Source organism: Athene cunicularia, assembly GCF_003259725.1.
Source record: "Athene cunicularia isolate RWA chromosome Z unlocalized genomic scaffold, athCun1 chrZ_part2, whole genome shotgun sequence".
NCBI lineage: Eukaryota > Metazoa > Chordata > Aves > Strigiformes > Strigidae > Athene > Athene cunicularia.
Window position 1 is genome coordinate 20,547,759 of NW_020799143.1, and position 19,994 is coordinate 20,567,752.

The 19,994-nt window shown below is 43.9% G+C and overlaps 1 protein-coding gene across 3 annotated transcripts in view; it reads right to left on the reverse strand.

Annotated features, from left to right (window-relative positions):
- FOCAD (focadhesin) overlaps positions 1-19,994 on the reverse strand; it is a 138,552-nt gene that overhangs the window by 17,215 nt on the left and 101,343 nt on the right. For all 3 annotated transcript variants that reach the window (XM_026866246.1, XM_026866245.1, XM_026866244.1), the window contains exons 27-30: positions 18,398-18,636; positions 16,636-16,725; positions 10,899-11,046; positions 522-641 (exon numbers count right to left, since the gene is read on the reverse strand). In XM_026866246.1, coding sequence (XP_026722047.1) covers positions 522-641; positions 10,899-11,046; positions 16,636-16,725; positions 18,398-18,636 — 597 coding nt within the window. The remainder of the gene's footprint in view (positions 1-521; positions 642-10,898; positions 11,047-16,635; positions 16,726-18,397; positions 18,637-19,994) is intronic.

A 19,994-nucleotide genomic window follows, 5' to 3' on the forward strand; every position in this document is an offset into this window, starting at 1 on the left:
TTTTCTCTGGCAAATACTTAACAAAAAAGAACACAAATTGAAATATGGATATTATTTTTGGCATTTTTAGAGAGCAACCCTAGGACACTCGGGATGAAATAGACACCTGGAGGCAGCTGTGGTTATGATGCACTGTCTGGAGGCTAAGAGAAACCACAGTAGATGCGTTTCCTACCAAGAAAAATAATCTAAAGAAACACGTTATAAAAGAGACAAAAAAATGGAAGGATGCAGGGACTAAAGACATGAAGAACTCAAAACTTCCCCTCTAAATGAAATCAAACATACAAAATCTGGTTTTATCCCGCTGTCTGGTAATTGCTATACGTGTGCGGGCAACGCATCAACGGAGCAAGTGGTAATCTTGGCAATTGCATGGTATCCACAACACAGTATTAATTACTGCTGAAAGTAGATCAATATAATTTTCTTGAAGTTACAGTCTGGGTAAAGCAGTATCCCGTATTAAATAGGTAAGAGAAACCCAGAAGTGAATCAAAGCCCAAACACTAAATTATGACCTGCTGATTATTTTCCACTAAGGTCCGTAGCTTGTTCATGGCCTCCTCAGCCTCAGCTGCTTCTATGATTCCAGCACTGAAAGAAGAGACAGAAGAACAGGCCACAGAATAGGCAAGTACCTGAAAAAGAATTATTTAACCTGTTAACCAATATCTGATCAAATTCGCTAGAGCACTGTGCACACAGAGCAAGGTGCCAGCATAAAAAAAGTAATGACATTTTCAATTTATACTTTTAGTTGTTTACTCCCTCTCTGAAAAACTCTTCATTGATGTTAACATTAAATAAATACAACTAAAGCTTGGAAGTACTTCTGGTTTTATGTAGGTCAAACTCCCCATCTTTCACACAAGTGTAGTTATTCTTCTCAAGATAAGTATCTGATCATTATTTATGCCTGGATACACAGCATGCTGTGAGATCCCATCAGGGCTACAAGCAGTTCCACAAGGCTGGAAGAGAAGCATGTAGAAGTGTCTCACACACACAGGGCAGGCACTAGCCTCAGATCCTTGCAGAATTCACAAGTGACACTCCTCTTCTGTTCCTCAGCCTTAGACATGATGAATATGGAAATGAAGTCTGAACTTTCAACAAGGCAAAGAACTGTGCCAATTGTTTAACCCTCTTTGTAGTGAAGCTATGCAAAAGAACAACATATGACTATTAAGGGAAGTAAGAAGTTGCAGGATTGACAACAATTTGGAGTAAGTAATGCTGAGATTGTACCTCTTGCTGAAGCAAGAGAGCTACCTCTCACATACAACATTATATCCCAGCCATTTATAGCTCTGAAAGAGACTCTTGTGCATTTAATAAATACAGTAGCATTCACCCTGGGGTACTGGCCAAATTTTAGTCATGTAATTATCTGTATAATTCCTCAAAGAGATTGTAATTGGAAAGGGTAGGTTTTGCTTCTCATCCTAGACTATGTCATGATATGAAACAGCTGCTGCCTTTCTTTCCCCTCAGAAGCTGCTGTACTGAACCAAGTTTAAGATCAGTAAAGCATTCTGAGATCTCTGAGGAGAGATAAACGATCTGTAAGTCATTTTAATGCATGACCAGTAAACTGCAAAAGGCAACACATACCTACTGCCAAAAAAAATCAACTCCATAAAAGACCACCTTTAATAAAGAGCTTTCAGAGCAATACCAAGAAGGAAAAGTCAGTAAGATTACATCTCTCACTCCCTTAGAAAGAACAGTTATGCAACTCAGCTGTTGAGCTGCTGAAGGCTTAAACACATCAGGTACAGGGTTGGTTTTTTTGTACAAAACACCTGCTTATCCTGATTCATGTTTTCTGTTGTAGACTCCAATTTAATCAGTTTTCCTCCTCAAGTTTTACCTCAACAAGATTACAGACAGTGCATGGACCATGTCAGAACTTACTGGACATCTCGGAAAATCTCTTAGAGAAGGGGAAGAGCATCTTTGGCCATAGGCTTGCCAAGCTGGTGAAGGCGGCTCTAAACAAAAATTGCCATGTCATCTCACTCCTACCAGCTTGAAGCCAGAGCCAGCAATAGATGCCCAGAGCCTGGAGAGGGATCACAGGCCATCAGGAGAGCACCTGAAGAGCTGCACAAAGGAGCTCCAGCCAGTGAGTCAGCCTCATCAGAGGCCCAATTCAAATGCTTCTATGCAGTAGCATGGAGAATAAACAAGAGGAGATAAAGACATGCACACACATGCAGGGCTACTATCTTACTGGCATCATGGAGATGTGATGAAATGACTCCTAAGACTGAAGTGTTGGCATGGAAGGATACAGGCTCTTTAGGAAGAATAGTGCATGGCAGATGAGGAGGGGGTGTCACCCTCCATGTCACTGACCAGCTTGAGTGCATGGACCTCTGCCTGGGGATGGATGAGGAGCCAACTGTCTTGGTTCAGCTAGGATAGGGTTAAGTTTCCCCAGAATGTGGGCAAGGAGATCTAGCTGGGTTATTCAATACCATGCTGACGTCAGATCCAGGCACCAAGCACAGGAACAGCTAGGGGGATGTGTGGTGTTCATGGTTGGTACCCTCACCCGCTGTACTCCATGTGGTATGTCTCTTATTCTGCTCATTGTTATTACTGTTATTGCTGTAGTTGTTTGGTTTATTATTTGTTACACTGTTGTATTAAATATTTCCTTATTTCAACCCCGGGGTTTGTATCTCACTCCCTGCCCTGTCCAGTCCGAGGGTGAGGGAGGGACAACGGCAGCAGGGTTTCAGATCCCAACAGAGCCTAAACCACCAGTCTTTCTTGGCGCCCAACATGGGGCTTGAGAGGGTTGAAATAAGGATCAAAAAGGGACAGACCCTAACCAGAGTGTGTTAGAGCAATCTGTTAGGTGCAATTTTTCCTTTTTCATTTCTACTGTTTGATAAGAAATATTTGCAATGCTGGCCCACTTGCTTGCGTGGTGGAGCTGGATTAATCCTTATATTCAGTGCGTGTTCCCAGTGCTGGTGTTTGTAGTTGGTGGAAAATGTGTAAAGGGTCTCTTTTTGATGTACTGGCTACTGACGGCTTATAATGCGTTTGTATCGCTATTTGTGGGGGCAGGCCGGTACCTGTTTGCTGCCTGGGCTTTTGTTAGGGGTCTCACCCCCTGTATGAGTGAGCCAGGGGAAGAGATCCTCTTGGGTTTTGAGACTTTCAGCTATCCTTGGAGCATCCAGGCCAATGTGTTTGCAGTACAATGCTTTCTGGGTGTCTGCCAGATCTTGTTTTGGGCCATGTGGCACTTCTCTAACAGTAGCAGTGCCTGGAAACCTGTCCCGAGGTCAGATAATAGTGAATGGCAAGGTCTGTGGGAAAGATGGGCAAATGCCTGGGTCAGGAGTCACCCCCAATGTTGTGAAATTTCACTCCCAAACAAATGCAGAGCCCTGATAGGGAGAGTGCTTAAAAAAGGTATGTTGCCAATCTGGCAAAACCCAGGAGATGCAACTCGCTGCAATGTCTTGGGGACTTGCCTATGCCTATTGTGTCCTTTTTAACACTACTCACTGCCCTCAAGGGGGAGAAAGGGTTGCAGGACCTGAAAGTGAACTTACTGATAGAGCAGCTGAGCCAGAGAGACAGCCAATGCCAGTATCTCTTGCCCCTATTAGTGCAAAAGCTGGGCCAGAGGGACAAGAAGTGCCAGTATCAGTTGCCCCGACACAGAAAACCAAATACACCAAAAAGTCAGCCCACAAAATAGGGGATGGAGATGAGCCAGGACAGGTATGGGAACAGGAGGAAGGGCCAGAAGTAATTACCCAATCTCTATCCCCGAATTGTGAGATATGTGGAAGGATTTCAGCCACCTCCCAGGCAAGCAAATTTTCTCCTAGCTGCTCAGATGCTGGGATAGCAAAGCTGGTGTTTTTGAATTGGAGGGGAGAGAGGCCAAGAAGCTGGAATCTTTGGCCAAGGATGCTGGCATTGATAGAGAAATAGGGAAACAGACTCAAACCCTCAGCCTTTGGAGGCAACTCCTGCTCAGTGTAAGGGAGAGATACCCCTATAAGGATGATGTCCTATGCCAGCTAGGCAAGTGGACCAACGTGGAGAAAGGCATTCAGAATCTCAGGGAACTGGCTGTGTTTGATATGGTTTATGATGATCTGAATGATGAGCGGTCACCTGATGTGGTAAAAGTTGCTGAAAAGTGCGCCAGAAGCACAGTCCAAGGCATTAGCAGTAGCATCCTGGTGGCAAGACACCCACATTCAAACAGTGGACGAAGTGGCTGGCCAGCTCTGGCAATATGAGGGAAATCTCCCTTCATCTCAACATGCCTTGATTTCAGCTGTTAAGAAGCTGTCTCAGAAGCTCCAGGAAATGAAAGAGGACATGTCCGACATTCCGCCTGAACAGGCTGATGTCTCAGCCATCAGTAGACACTTCGCCACCAAAGAGAAAGGCTGTAGAAGGTACACATCATGGGGCACCCTGTGGTTCTTCCTCCGTGACCATGGAGAGAACATGAGGAAGTGGGATGGACAGCCCACTGCCGCCCTAGCTGCATGAGTAGAGCAGCTGAAAGGGAAGACCATCATGAAAGGGGAGTCTTCCACGAAAAATGCAGCTCCAGTGTCCAGTCGGAAAACCCCCAGACAGAACAGAATGGCCAACATTATGTCTGACCCTCTTGAGGGGACCCATAAATCATTCTTACAAGAAGTGAGTGATGATGAGAAGGATTAGAGGGGCACTGCCTCTAGCCAGGTGGAGGAAAGTGACAATCGGATTTACTGGACAGTGTGGATCCGATGGCCTGGCACGTCAGACCCACAGAGTATAAGGCTTTGGTGGACACTGGCACACAGTGCACCCTGATGCCATCGAGCTACAGTGGGGTTGAATCCATTTGCATCTCCGGAGTGACAGGGGGATCCCAACAGCTGACCCTACTGGAAGCTGAAGTGAGCCTGACTGGGAAGGACTGGCATAAGCACCCCACTGTGACTGGCCCAGATGCCCCGTGCATCCTGGGCATAGACTATCTCAGGAGAGGGAACTTCAGAGACCCAAAAGGGTACCGGTGGGCTTTTGGTGTATCTACCCTGGAGGAGGTTGAACAGTTGTCCACACTACCCGGCCTCTCAGATGATCCCTCAGTGGTGGGGCGGCTTAACGTTGAGGAGCAGCGAGTGCCGATTGCTACCAGGACGGTGCACCGTTGGCAGCACCGCACCAACAGAGATTCCCTGGTCCCCATCCATCAGATGATCCATCAACTGGAAAGCCAGAAGGTGATCAGCAAAACTCACTCACCCTTCAACAGCCCTATATGGCCAGTGAGAAAGCCTAATGGCGAATGGAGGCTAACTGTGGACTACCGTGGCCTGAATGAAGTGACGCCAGCAATGAGTGCTGCAGTGCCGGACATGCTCGAGCTCCAGTATGAACTGGAGTCGAACGCAGCCAAGTGGTATGCCATGACTGACATTGCTAACACGTTCTTCTCCATTCCGATAGTGCCAGAGTGAAGGCCACAGTTTGCGTTCACTTGGAGAGGCATCCAGTACACCTGGAATCGATTGCCCCAGGGGTGGAACCACAGCTCCACCATTTGCCATGGACTGGTCCATACTGCACTGGAGAAAGGTGGGGCTCCAGAACACCTGCAGTACATTGATGACATCATTGTATGGGGGGACACAGCCGAGGAAGTCTTTGAGAAAGGGAAGAAGATAATTGAAATCCTCCTGAAGGCCGGCTTTGCCATTAAGCAAAAGAAAGTTAAGGGGCCTGCAAGGGAAATTCGATTCCTAGGAATAAAATGGCAAGATGGGCGTCGCCACATCCCAATGGAGGTGATAAACAAGATAACAGCCACGGCCCCACCAACCTCTAAAAGGAAGATTCAGTCTTTCCTGGGCACTGTGGGGTTCTGGAGGATGCACATCCCGAATTACAGCCTGATTGTGAGCCCTCTCTACCATGTAACCCGTAAGAAGAACAATTTTGAATGGGGCCCTGAGCAACAACAATCCTTTAAACAAATTAAACGAGAGGTTGCCCAAGCAGTAGCCCTCGGGCCAGTCCAGGAAGGGCAGGAGGTTAAGAACATGCTCTACACCGCAGCCGGGGAGAATGGCCCTACCTGGAGCCTCTGGCAGAGAGCACCTGGGGAGACCTGAGGCCAACCTCTAGGCTTTTGGAGACAGGGATACAAAGGTTCTGAAGTTAATTATACACCAACTGAGAAGGAGATACTGGCAGCGTACGAAGGAGTTCGGGCTGCCTCAGAAGTGGTCGGCACTGAAACACAGCTCCTCCTGGCACCCCAACTGCTGGTCCTGGGGTGGATGTTCAAAGGAAAGGCTTCCTCCACACATCACGCAACAGAGACCACGTGGAGTAAATGGGCTGCTTTGATAACACAACGGGCTCGAATAGGGAACCCCAGCTGCCCAGGGATACTAGAGGTGATCATGAACTGGCCAGAGAGCAAAGATTCCAGGATGTCACCAGAACAGGAGGTGACACGCGCTAAGGAGGCCCCACCATATAACGAGCTGCCCGATGAGGAGAAGCGATATGCCCTGTTCACTGATGGGTCTTGTCACATTGTGGGAAAACATCGACGATGGAAGGCTGCTGTATGGAGTCCCACACAACGGGTCACTTAAACTGCTGAGGGACAGGGTGAATCGAGCCAGTTCGCAGAGGTGAAAGCCATCCAGCTTGCTTTGGATATTGCTGAGTGGGAAAAGTGGCCGAGGCTCTACCTCTACACCAACTCGTGGGCATTTGCAAATACCCTGTGGAAATGGTTGCAGCAATGGAAACAAAGCAACTGGCAACGTAAGGGTAAAACTGTTTGGGCTGCTTAAGTATAGCAGGACATTGCAGCCTGGGTGGATGTGGATGCCCATGTACCCAAGAGTCGGGCCACTGATGAGCATCGACACAACCAGCAGGCAGACAAAGCTGCTAAGATCAGAGCAGCTCAGGTGGACTTGGACTGGCAGCGCAAAGGTGAACTGTTCATAGCCCAGTGGGCCCACGAGACCTCGGGCCACCAAGGTAGGGATGCAACAGACAGGTGGGCTCGAGATCCAGGGGTGGACCTTACTATTGACACCATTGCAGAGATCATCCATGGATGTGAGACGTGTGCTACAATCAAACAAGTCAAGCAGGTGAAGCCCCAGCGAAATGGAGAGCGATGGCTGAAATATAGTTATGGAGAGGCCTGGCAGATCGACTACATCACATTGCCACAGACCCACCAAAGAAAGCACCACGTGCTCACAATGGTGGAAGTAACCACTGGATGGCTGGAAACTTACCCAGCGCCCCACGCCACCACCCGGAACACCATCCTGGGCCTTGAAACCCAAGTACTGTGGCGACACGGCACCCCAGAGACAATTGAGTCAGACAATGAGACCCACTTCCGAAACAACCTCACAGATGCCTGGGCAGAAGAACACGGCATTGGGTGGGTCTACCATATCCCCTACCACGCACCAGCCTCTGGGAAGATCGAGCGCTACAATGGACTGTTAAAAACCACACTGAAAGAAAGCAGTGGGAGGTGGAACCTTTACAAACTGGGACATGCATCTAGCAAAGGCCACCTGGTTAGTCAACACAAGAGGATCTGCCAGTCGAGCTGGCCCGGCTCAGTCAAAACTTCCAGGTGCTGTAGATGGGGATAAAGTCCCTGTGGTGCGCATGAGGAATGTATTGGGGAAAATGGTCTAGGTTAGTCCTGTGCCAGGCAAAGGCAAAAGTAAAGGCAAACCCATCCACGGGATTGCTTTTGCTCAAGGACCTGGGTGTACCTGGTGGGTGATGCAGGATGACGGAGAGGTCCGATGCATGCCACAGGGGGAATTGATTTTGGGTGAGAACATACTGTGAATTATATTTTGCCTTTGTTAATTGTTGTTTTGTTATTGTTAACTGCTAAAATGCAGCTGGACATGACGCAGATTGTATAGAATAAAGGGTGGATTATGTCTTGGTTCAGCTAGGATAGGGTTAAGTTTCCCCAGAATGTGGGCAGGGAGCTCTAACTAGGTTATTCAATACCATGCTGATGTCAGATCCAGGCGCCAAGCGCAGAAAGAGCTGAGCTGGGGGGACGTGTGGTGTTCATGGTTGGTACTCTCACCTGCTGTACTCTGTGCGGTATGTCTCTTATTCTGCTCATTGTTATTACTGTTATTGTTGCTGCTGTTGTTTGGTTTATTATTTGTTACACTGTTGTATTAAATTTTTCCTTATTTCAACCCTGGGGTTTTTATCTCACTCCCTGCCCCGTCTGGTCCGAGAGTGGGGGAGGGACAATAGCAGCATGGTCTTGGATCCCGTCAGCGCCTAAACCACCACACCAACCAAGAGCTTGTGGGTCAGGATTAAAGGGAGGGCAGGGATAGATGTTATAGTGGGGATCTGCTACTGGCCACCTGACTAGGAAGACCAAACAGATGCGTCCCTCTATGGACAGATAAGGGCAGCCTCACGTTTAGTAGCCCTGGTCCTCCTGGGGGACTTCAACCACTCACATCAATGGCAACAAGTTTCTATAGGTGCATATTTCTATAAAAGAAAGACCAGGGAAAATGTGGGACCCCTCTGAAAGGAAAGGGGACACCTGATTACCCCGGATAGGGAGAAGACTGAGGTACTCCATGACTTTTTTGCCTCAGTCTTCACTGACAAGTGCTCCAGCCACACACCAAAAATGCAGAAGGCAAAGGCAGGAACTAGGAGAATGAAGAACTGTCCACTGTAGGAGAAGATCAGTTTTGAGACCATCTAAGGAACCTGAAGGTGCACAAGTCCATGGGACCAGATGAGATGCATCCACAGGTCCTGAAGGAATTGATGGATGAAGTGGTTAAGCCACTATTCATCATATTTGAGAAGTCGTGGCAATCCAGTTAAGTTCCAGCTGACTGGAAAAGGGGAAACATAACTCCCATTTTTAAAGAGTGAAAAAAAAAAGAAAAAAAAAAAAGAAAAGCAAGACCCAGGGAACTAGAGGCCTGGGTCATCTCTCTGCCTGGCAAGATCACAGAGCAGATCCTCCTGGAAACTATGCTAGGACACATGGAAAATAAGGAGGTGACTGGTGTCAGCAACATGGCTTCACCAAGGGCAAATTGTGCCTGACAAATCTGGTGGCCTTCTACAACAGGGTTACATTATTGGTGCATAAAGGAAGAGGAACTCATGTCATTTACCTGGACTTGTGCAAAGCATCTGTTGTGCATGACATCCTTGTGTCTAAATTGGAAAGACATGGATTTGACAGTGGAGAAGGAATTGGCTGGATGGTTGCACTCAAAGACTTGCAGTCCATGGCTTAATGTCCAACTGGAGAGTGGTAATGAGCAGTGATGAGGCATTCCTCAGGTGTGGGTATTGGGACTGGCACTGTTTAACATCTTTGCTGGTGACATGGACAGTGGGATTGAGTGCACCCTCAGCAAGTTTGCTGATGACACCAAGCTGTGTGGTGCAGTTGACAAGCTGGAGGGAAGGAATGTGTTATCCAGAGGGACCTGGACAGGCTTGAGAGGTGGGGCTGTGGAAACCTTCCAACAAGGCCAAGTGTAAGGTCCTGCACATGGGTCAAGCAACCCCAAGCACAAATACAGGCTGGGCAATGAGTGGATTGAGAGCAGCCCTGTGGAGGACTTGGGCGTGTTGGTGGATAGAAAGCTAAGTATGAGCCAGCAATGTGCGCTTGCATCCTAGAAAGCCAACTCTATCCTGAGTTACATCAAGAGAAGGGTGGCCAGCAGGCCAAGGAGGGTGATTCTCCCCCTCTACTCCACTCTTGTGAGACTCTACCCGGAGTACTGTGTCCAGCTCTGGGGTCCGTGGGGTAAGAAGGACATGGACCTGCTCAAGCAGGTCCCAAGGAAGGCCACGGAGATGATCAGGGGCTGGAGCCCCTCCCTTATGAGAGCGGATTGAGAGAGTTGGGGTTATTCATCCCAGAGAAGAGAAGACTCTAGGGAGACCTTACAGCGGCCTTCCACGACTTAAAGGGGGCCTATAGGAAAGATGGTGAAGGACTCTTTAACACGGAGCGTAGTGATAGGGGGAAGGGTAGTGGTTTTAAACTGAAAGAGGGTAGATTCAGATTAGATGTAAGGAAGAAATTCTTTCCCATGAGGGTGGTGAGACAGTGGAACAGGTTACCCAGAGAAATTGTGGATGCCCCCTCCCTGGCAGTGTTCAAGGCCAGGCTGTTCAAGGGATGGAGCTTTGAGCAACCTGGTCTAGAGGAAGGTGTCCCTTCCCATGACAGGGGGTTGGAACCTTCCAACCCAAATCATTCTGTGATTCTATGAAAATAAACTGAAATACATGCTCAAACTTAAGTCTGCAAAACATAGTTATAACAGCAAACGGGGCCCTAGCAGTACTCAAAAGTCCGAGATTCACATTAGCTAGTGACAGCAGCTTTCAGAGAAGGACAGGTAAGCTATATTGAGGAAGGAGGTATTAGCATTAAGGGTCTCTCTGACAGTAACTTGCTGTCTGCTTTCTAGTAGATCAGAGGAACAGTAAACAACTGTATATAAGAGAGACACATATCCACAGTTACTCAGGACTCTGATTATCTTTCAACAATATAATTTGAGCTTCAGGAATTAAAGAAGCACTTTAAAGAATGATGTCTGTTGTCTTTTCAGGCAGTTTCTTAATGTTTGTGCAGCACCACAGCTTGTTCTATTATTAGTATTATTGGTTTCTTCAGCAGATATAAAACTATTTATTGTCAAAGAAATAACAGAAAACAAGCATTCCAGTACTACAGATATAAAGATTCAGCAAAAAGTCTAGAGTTATTAAAAAAGAGGCACCAAAGTAAAAGGAAGATTTAGAATGTGTGATAAAATAAGTCATACCTCCTGGACTGATCTGCATTGGTCCTCACTGCTGTCCAGGTATTTGCAGAGTTTTCGCAGTGAAGTGGAAACATGCACTCGCAATTCTGTTTGGCTGCTGTGACTCATAAGTGAAAGAACAAGTCCTACTCCCAAAATACATCCGGTGCTTAAAGAGAAGACAAAAGATAAAGGATTAAGCATGCTTTGGCTGCTCTGAACAATCTTTTCACTCCAACGTGTGTTGGTGAGCAAAAAGACCTCTTGACCCTGCCTGGTAACTAGCCTTGTGGATAACTACTTATCGCAGTCAATTTTACAAATTATTTGTATTTCCCACATGGGTGATGCTATTTTTAAGACACAGGATGAAAGAAAAGCCTAAAAAGAAAATGTGTGTTTAAAAAAATAAATCCTATACATACAGCCTCATTATTCCTACTGCCCCTTAGGAACCAACAGGCCCATCAACAAGCACATCAACTAGTATGAAGGAAGTATGGATCCAAACTTCTATATCTGATTTATACTTATATCCAAACTCCAATATCCAGTTAAACATACGAATTGCAGGTTCACTGGCTGTAGTAGGGTCTGTTGCTATCAGATTCCTGAAGAAAGTGTTCCAGTTTGCAAAAGTAATTAAATTGGTGATTAAGCCAGAGAACGGCTAAGATGGCTGTACAGGTTAAGGTATTCATCTGCATTTCAGAACATGAGCGTCAGGTATACGTTCTAAAGCCTATATACTAAAATACACATATATAACAGAAGACCAGCTTCAAAAGGGCAGACATATCCAGCACAACTCAGTAGTAGCAGCTCTTATCTGAAGATTAACACTTTTTTCCTTCGTGCATCTCCCTGAGCATGCCAATGACAGACACTTCATGTAGCGAGCAGTTCAATGAACATGGTTAGGATCTTAGGCAAGCTAAGTAAAAAAGAAACTTCTGAGAATAACTTTAGTCATATTTATAAGCTAACGGTTTTCAGCAACTGGGGATGATGAGCATGGCTAGAAGACTTGGAGTGGCATCTCAGCAGCAGCTTTCCCCAGCAACTAAGATGAAGCAAACCTTTGGAAACAACATTTTAAAGTAACTGGAATATCTGCATTCATGAACAACCAACAAAAGAAGGACATGGCTTATATGCAAAAGTACTATACACAATTTTACACCACTGCTTGCTGATATAAATTCACAGATAGAAAACAAAGTTCCTAATTAAAGTTACAATTTTTTGTGTTGTTAACTCTTGGGAAAGACCCAAAACATAAGTGGGGACCGAAGCAAGAGTAAAACTTCAGCCGCCCTACTCTTCTTTTTGTAACTAGCAATTGTTTTCACTTAGCCACCCTGCTTGTGATCTATACAAAATTAGTATTTAAGCACACTTTCATTCACATGCTCTCAGATTTTCCAGCATGTTTTAAGTGTTTTACTGACAGCTCATCAGACATACTACACTCCTGTCATGACTCATATTTGAATCTGTCATTTATCTCAATAATGTAACCTGGCAGTCTACAGGGAGTACAGTTCAACACATCACAGAATGAACAACTTCATGATCAAATTATGAAACGAAATAAAAGGTTTGCATTTTAGGATGAAGGAAGACATTATTTTCCTGATAATCCTGAGATCAGTGATAGATTTTTTTGATAGATTTCTGCAAGAACAATATAGAAGTTGGTGACAGTTTTGACTGAAAATGCCTTAAGGTCAAATTAAACAGCGTCTGACCTTGAAAAAAAAAAAACAAAAAACATAAAAAGCAAGTCAGTTTAATGCACCACACAGCAATTTAAAAGAAGGCTACTGTGTATTTCAAGTTTCATAACAATTTGTTCTTTACCATACCTTCACTCAACATGTATCAGTGTTTATCATTTGCTCAGTATTTCTCTGTGTCTGTAAGAATACTTATTCTTACAGACACAAGCTAGTTCTGCTATGCAGTAACTTAATACAAAAAAGCCGAAGGTCTTGTAGAATTCATCCCCAATATGGGAAATGCAGTAAGGTGAGTCAGAAAACTCTACTGGCCCTTGGTATTCTCAAAAAACTTTTTACATGCAAACCTTTCAAAATATCAGTGTTCATCCAATCTTCAACACATGTCTGTCTTTCTTTGCAGGAAGGTGGGGAAGCAAAACCTTCCAAGACGGGGACCATATGTACTGCTATGTTTGTTATGAGTATGCTCTCCTGTTGCAACTGGAACTCTGCCTTTGATTTTTTTTAAAAAAAATCTGTGTTTATTATTTTTCCTCAGAACACTGTGGTCCATCTGACAAAAATCTACTCACTATAACCTACAGGAATAAATGGAAAAGTCAGCAGTCATGAATGTACATGCTTGCTGAACCTATGCTCTATGTAAGTTAGGCTTGGGATAAAAAAATGAGCCATTATATAGCTTCTACATTCAGTTAGTCTGTCAAAACCAGGTAGCACAAAACCTGTCTAAATCACCTGTTATGCACCCTTTCCATGCATGTGTATACTGAGAAGTGTCCATCAGTGTATTTTAAAAATATAGTTACTTCAGTTTCTGTTGAACCTAAGGGCAGATTTAAGGTCCACTCACAGATCTCTTGATAATGTCTGAGTGCATTCCACTCAAAATCAGGAGTAACTGCAAAGCTTCTAAGGATCTGCCATCTATCAAACCATTTCCGTTGAAAACTGCAGAAGTATCATATTAACATGCTAACCATATGCAAAGTTTTTCCCCCTTTAAAAGATTCTCAGGTGGGCTTTTTTTGGTCCTGTGTGATTACAGCAGATAAAAGACTACTGGCTTACAAGCATTATTCCCACAGTGACCTTTACTGAGAGGAAAGTTCACAGTATTTCATGCAACTTATACATAGAGATTCTTACGGAACATAAGTGGACTCTCACCAAGCTAAAGCACTGGCTCAGGGAGATTCTTACTGTTTATTGAAAATTACTCTTTTTTCTTCATTCCTCTTAGCTCTTCTCCCCTCCAGTTTTGAAGAGAGAATTCTCCTAACTAAATAACAAAAATGGTATATAACAACATCCCTATGAAGGCTGACATGATCAGGGAAGCATGGTTGTGTCAGCTCCAGTCTGCACAGCACACACATTGATAAAACATTTTCTTATCTAGACACTCAAGGTAGAAAAACAAAGTAAAACAAAAATTCATTAAAAACCCCTTTCTTGATGACATCCTTCAGTGTATGAGATGTCTCACGTAACACCCTGGAGAAGTCTGTTACAGAACAGAGTGGCACATTATCTAAACCCATCAGGAGACATGCCACATTGCACAAGTTTACAGCCGTGTGGCAGGGCGCAGGGGGCAGCACAAGCCCAAATGGCAGTGCCCTGCAGAACTCCCCATGCCCCGCAGGGAGTCAGGCTGATACGAACAGACCTCTCAGCCATATGTAAACTCAATAGCAGCCGCTGGAGAGGGTATGATTACTGCTGGCACTCAGGAAAGAAAAAGGCAAATCCATCATCCCACATCTGTGTCACATAATAGACCTAACTCTCAAATAACATGCAACCTATTTTAATGGCAAAAAAGAATTGCCACTTTAGCATGGGTGAAAGACTGATGAAAAGGTCAGCATAAAGCTTACATCCCACTGTTGGCCAGGCTTATCATAATGGGTGAAAAGGCTGGAAGAGTCCTTGCTTTGGAAAGTGGACAAATCACAGACCTGGACAAGTCTATAACATGTACAGCTTTACATTACTTTTTTGCTCACACTAGACATCAACTTACCATTAAACTTTAAAAAAAGTCACCATTATGCCTGGCATAAAAAACTACCCACCCTCCAATCTTCCCTCTCCTGCTTGCCATTGTTTCCTATTTTTCTGGCAAACTCTTGCTGACAGAGAAGTTTAGTTCGATTTTCTGTGAAGCACTTATCTCCAGCTAACAGGTTGCACAAACAAGCAACAAATGCAGCTGATACAGCCACCCTGTGCCACTCAAGAGGCAACCCAAATGCTGACTAAGTTATACAAGTTCACAACCCAGTAGTGTGCAACTATGATTCCTTACAGCTTTTCAGAAGGTCCACTGGAGAAGGGGAGGGCAAAGACAAACAGGAATTATTTCTCTGTTTTCTTTGAACCAGGAAGAGGTAGGCAGAACAACATTCAACATCAACTAAAACCCTATGTACTCACATGGAGGCATGCAACATACTGCAGTTCCTTCCCTGATTTAAAAGGGAAATGACTACTGTGGAAGACACACAGTACTATGCTATGATAGTTGTTTAATAGCAACTGATGCATGTGTTTTATTGTTTGATTCTTCCAAGTTTGACAGTGCTAGTAATTCTGCAATACTTTTCAATAATTTCTTGCCCTGCTGGTGGGCTGCTCCTCTCTTTTGGTCACCTGAGGCATAACCTCAGTTGGTTAAATAAAATATATTTGTTTTACTCAGTATTCAACATGTCATCCACAGCTGTTAAATTAACAGACTGGCTCTCCCAGATAAATATGCCATGGGAGGCAGCTGCTTCCAGGGGTCACACTCTATTGTACACACATGCACATTCCAGTAACAGGTTCCAACAACGCAGAAGCAGCTAGACTTCACTGAACAACCTGTCAAAGACCCAAGAGCACCAAAGGACTTTCAAAAACATCTTTCATTAATATTAACATGAACATGTATGGGTAAGATAAGCAACCCTGCTCCTAAAGTTGCTGGTATCTATACATGCCCAAGCTTTTTGCTTGGATTAGCAGTGGTGGTCATTGATTCTTTTCACCTTGCGCTAGGGACTGTACAGAGAAAACTGCATGTATGTGTGTGTTATTATAGATACATACACACACTCCTATACATTCATATATAAAGTGTTATATATTTATTTAAGAACACACTAATTTAGAAGAGATGGTACACAGGGGAATAAAGCAGCAGGAACATCCTGAAATTTGACAAACACCAACTCATAGTCCTACACCTGGCAACAGACAGGCTGGGACTAGAGGGGCTGGGCATCAGCTCTTGGGGACAGCCTTGGGCACTGGTGGGCAGCAAGCTGAGCCTGGGCCAGACATGCACCCAGGCAGCAATGAGGTCCACCAGTGTCAGCAGCATGAACAGGACACAGACATGAGAGCCAGGGGAAGGATTAGCCCTCTACTCTGTGCTCACCAACACACCTGGTATACCATCTGAAAGACACCACAAAACTAGAACAAGTTGGTGCAGGCTACTGAGCCGGAGAGGCTGGATCCGTTGCCCTGAGAGCAGAGGCTGTGGGGCCACAGCCGGTTCATCTGTGAAAAGGGATGGTTTTGGAGGCACCCAACAGCACCTCCAGCACTGACAGGAAATGACTGAGGAGATGTAGCTGGGCTCTTGCACCATGGGAGGCCGAGAGGCTGGGGGCACAAGCTGAAACACCAGACATTCTCAGGGATGTAAGGACAGCCCAGAAGTGCAGCCAGGGCCCAGAGGTGTTGTGCCATCTCCAGCCTTGAGCGTTTGAAACTGACTGTAAAGCCTCAGGCAACGTAGCCCAAGTCCATGGCTGAGTCTCTTTTGGGAGGGACGTGGACCTCCAAACATCCTTGACAGACTACACGAGTTGGTGATTATATGTAAGTACTCAGAGCAGGTTGTCTTCTTACCCTACTCTTATACTCTTCTGTGTAGAATTAAGAAACAAAAGCATGCATTAAAAAGGTGGAGCTCAAAGTATAACAAAATATCATCAGTAATGAAGCAAACTCACTTGTACTCCAGGCTGGTGTCAAAGCAGCAGTCTTCCAGTGCATTCAGAGACTTCATTAGAACTAAGCTCATCTGTTGACTGGGTACATCACTACAAAACCAAAACAACAGAAAAAAAAATATCCAAAATACAGCTCTGCTCTTTAAATCATGTACGATATTAAACCACCTCCTGTTAAGACAACATGTCAGTCTTAACACAGGTTATCATACTAGTCTGTAAGCAGTAACTATATGACTGGTCATTTGTATCACATACACATAAACATATTCATGTACAAATAATAAAAATATATTCAGACCTTAACTGGCCACTATTATCGCTACAACACCCAGAAAGAAACCCAGCACTTATGATTTATAAAATATGCCTGAGAATAGGAGGAAGATACTTATAGAACATGATCTCAGCTAGACCTGTAACTATTTATAAGCTGAAAATTCATGACATTTTTAGATACTAACTCTATAAATTAATCTCTTCATCTCTGCCTAACTTACTCGTAAAAAGGAATCATTTATAACTCACTGCAAAGATGTCATAAGGACTCCCCTCTTACAAAACATATACAGTTTTCTTAGTGAACAGGACATCTCTGATGCAAACCCTACAATTTGGTATTAGCTATAGCTACATCCCTACAGGTTCTGCTGATGGTGCAAGTCAATGCTTGGAAAAATGTTTGAGATTAAGCTTAGAAGTTATGAAGGGCACTGGAAGAGTAAACACTGATGTAGTCCATAAGAAATTTTTAGATAAATTTATTAATTTCAACACTCCTCCCAAAAAAAACCCAGAGAAAACCCGAAATAAAGATTCATATACTCCAAAATACTAAGCTGACCTAACAACATTCTCTTTAAGAGCCTTTTGATGCTTGTGTGTGTTCCAGTTGTCACCGCTGACTAATCATCCAGAGACAGTCCATCCCCAATTTATGTGGCTGAGTCAGAGACATCAAGGCATCCAGACATCAAAGCACAAAGACCAGAACAGAGCCATGCTGCACAGCGTTTTAACAAAGGCAGGTGTGTTGGAAACATTAACTTACTGAGTAAATTAACAACTGACAGCCAAACCTGTTTGATGTTTGTGCACCAATTAAACATTTATCATGGGTATACAGGCAGACAGAATCCCTAGTAGTCAAGAAGCTGGAGGAGTATAAAGCCAAACCTACTTCTTAATTTCTCTGGAGTCACCAGAAATCTCCAACTGAGGCCAACCCTTCTATAAAGGAGGCATTTTCTAGCAGCTTCGGAATATCTGTTTGTCCCAACATAGCTGTAACAGCACACCTTAAAGACAGCTCACTACACTACTTCTGTTGTAGCTCCATCCCCACATGCTAACACACATGATATAAGTGGACACTATCCAGTGTCCAGAGCACCCCTTAGAAAGGAACTGATGAGTACTGTGAATTGTTTTACAGTTAAGTCTCCTAGGGCAGCTAGTTCCCTTTAAAGGCATATGTGTGGTTCTTCCAGCTGACTGCTTTGCACATGTACCTTAGAATATTATGAAAATTAATCATTCATCATGAAAGAATGGCAAGGCATCCAAGACAGCACAGGGGAGGGGGTGGGGAGTGTTGGAGGGTGAAAACTGATAATAAAAGACACCTTTTAAAAAAGGTTGCAAAGCCCCATGAGAATAATTTGCCTATGATTTGTAAATGCTTTAATTCCTCAGAACTTAAGGCCACATGATGGAAAAGTAAGTTACCTTGCACACCTACATTACATATGGTAATCCTTACCTTACTTTTTCTTCATACAAACGTGAGATAAACATCCCCAAACCAAGGCCCATGTGTATCTGAACAGCTTGAGACTCATCAGCATTTGGTTTCCCAGGTAACCTGTCAGTCAGCATATTCAGGACCTCCTCAACCTTCTCCTTGCATGATACAATGAATACTGGCACCAGGAGAGACAAAGCAGTGGCTGCACAGGAACGAGCTATAATACTAGCAGTATTTTCACCAGAGTAGGATTTCTAGAAAAGCATAAAGAACAACTTATTTTTTCTTTTCCTCTTGAGGAAGGGAAATAAAAATTCCTTTCCAGGTAGTAACACTCAGCACTTCAGGAATTTAAAATAAATATAGCAAACAGCAGCACAGATGTACTGCAATTTGGCAATAAACAGTTATTTCATGGACTTGCCTATGGTAACTTTTCCATTTGCCTTACCTTGCTAACAGCTTAAAGCTAGAACAATTCAGAATATAATTTCTGAGTGTAAATAATATTGCTAAGTATGAAACTGTAAACAAAGGATAAGACAGGATGCAACTAGAATTTAACAGCTAGTTTGCACATAAATACATTGGTCTATTTTAATTTTCACCTTCCTTGTTAAAATATCCAACAGCATGATCAGAATGGCAAACAGAAAACAGCCATGATGTTAATGTACTTCTGTAATTATAACAAATCAAGAATTTAGCAAGTTGGAAAAAGCACTACCTAAAAAGAATCACAACTAAGATGTCAAAATATCATGAGATCTTGCAAGATATCCAGTAGAAATGCTTTCTAGAAGAAAGACATCTTACAAAGGTCTTTAATTCCTTTCTATTTCAAAAGGTAAAATCCATACAGCTACCTCTACCTATAAAGAAATGGACAGACTGTAAGTAATAGCCTGATGTATATTTATAAACTTCCATGTGCAACTCTGAAAAGCAAAAGAAAAAAATCCCCTCAGGATGCAAGGCACTCTGCAAGACAAGTATAAGATTTATTTTTTTTTCAAACAGAGTGGATTTTAGAATCCAGCCAGATCTGACTTGGGTCCATCAGTAGTTCTCAGCTTTTTGACACAAACATCTCACTACTGGACTAAACACAGTTCATGAATACAGTTACTGAAGTTATGGTTAGAAAACATTTTGATACATTAGCAGGCTGGTATTTGGCCTTGTAGGATACAAGTTGCCTTCTGCATCCATGACATAAAGAATCCACAATCTGGCTGACCACAGATAGTCAAGAGTTAGCAATACCTATTTGTTAAGGTCTATACTAAGCTTTCTGTCTGTCTCCAGATTCTACTTAAGAACTGTCTGTTACTTATGTGACCTGAGAATTTCAGGCTGGTTATTACACTGCAAGCACGTATGATTCAACTTCTACTGGCCCTTGGGGATTCAAGAGGTACTGTAAAATCAGCATTGCTGGCTCCACAACTATTAGATTTTGAGAAAGTATGCATTTCATAGCCCTAAGGAATGGTGTCAGAATCACTCAAGAGTTTGATAGTGTGGTCTGAGGAGTGTCTGTTCATGTTAGAAGGTTTTGTTTTGTACATAATATTTCCAACATTCTAGGTTTTGAAGATTTTTTTCTTAA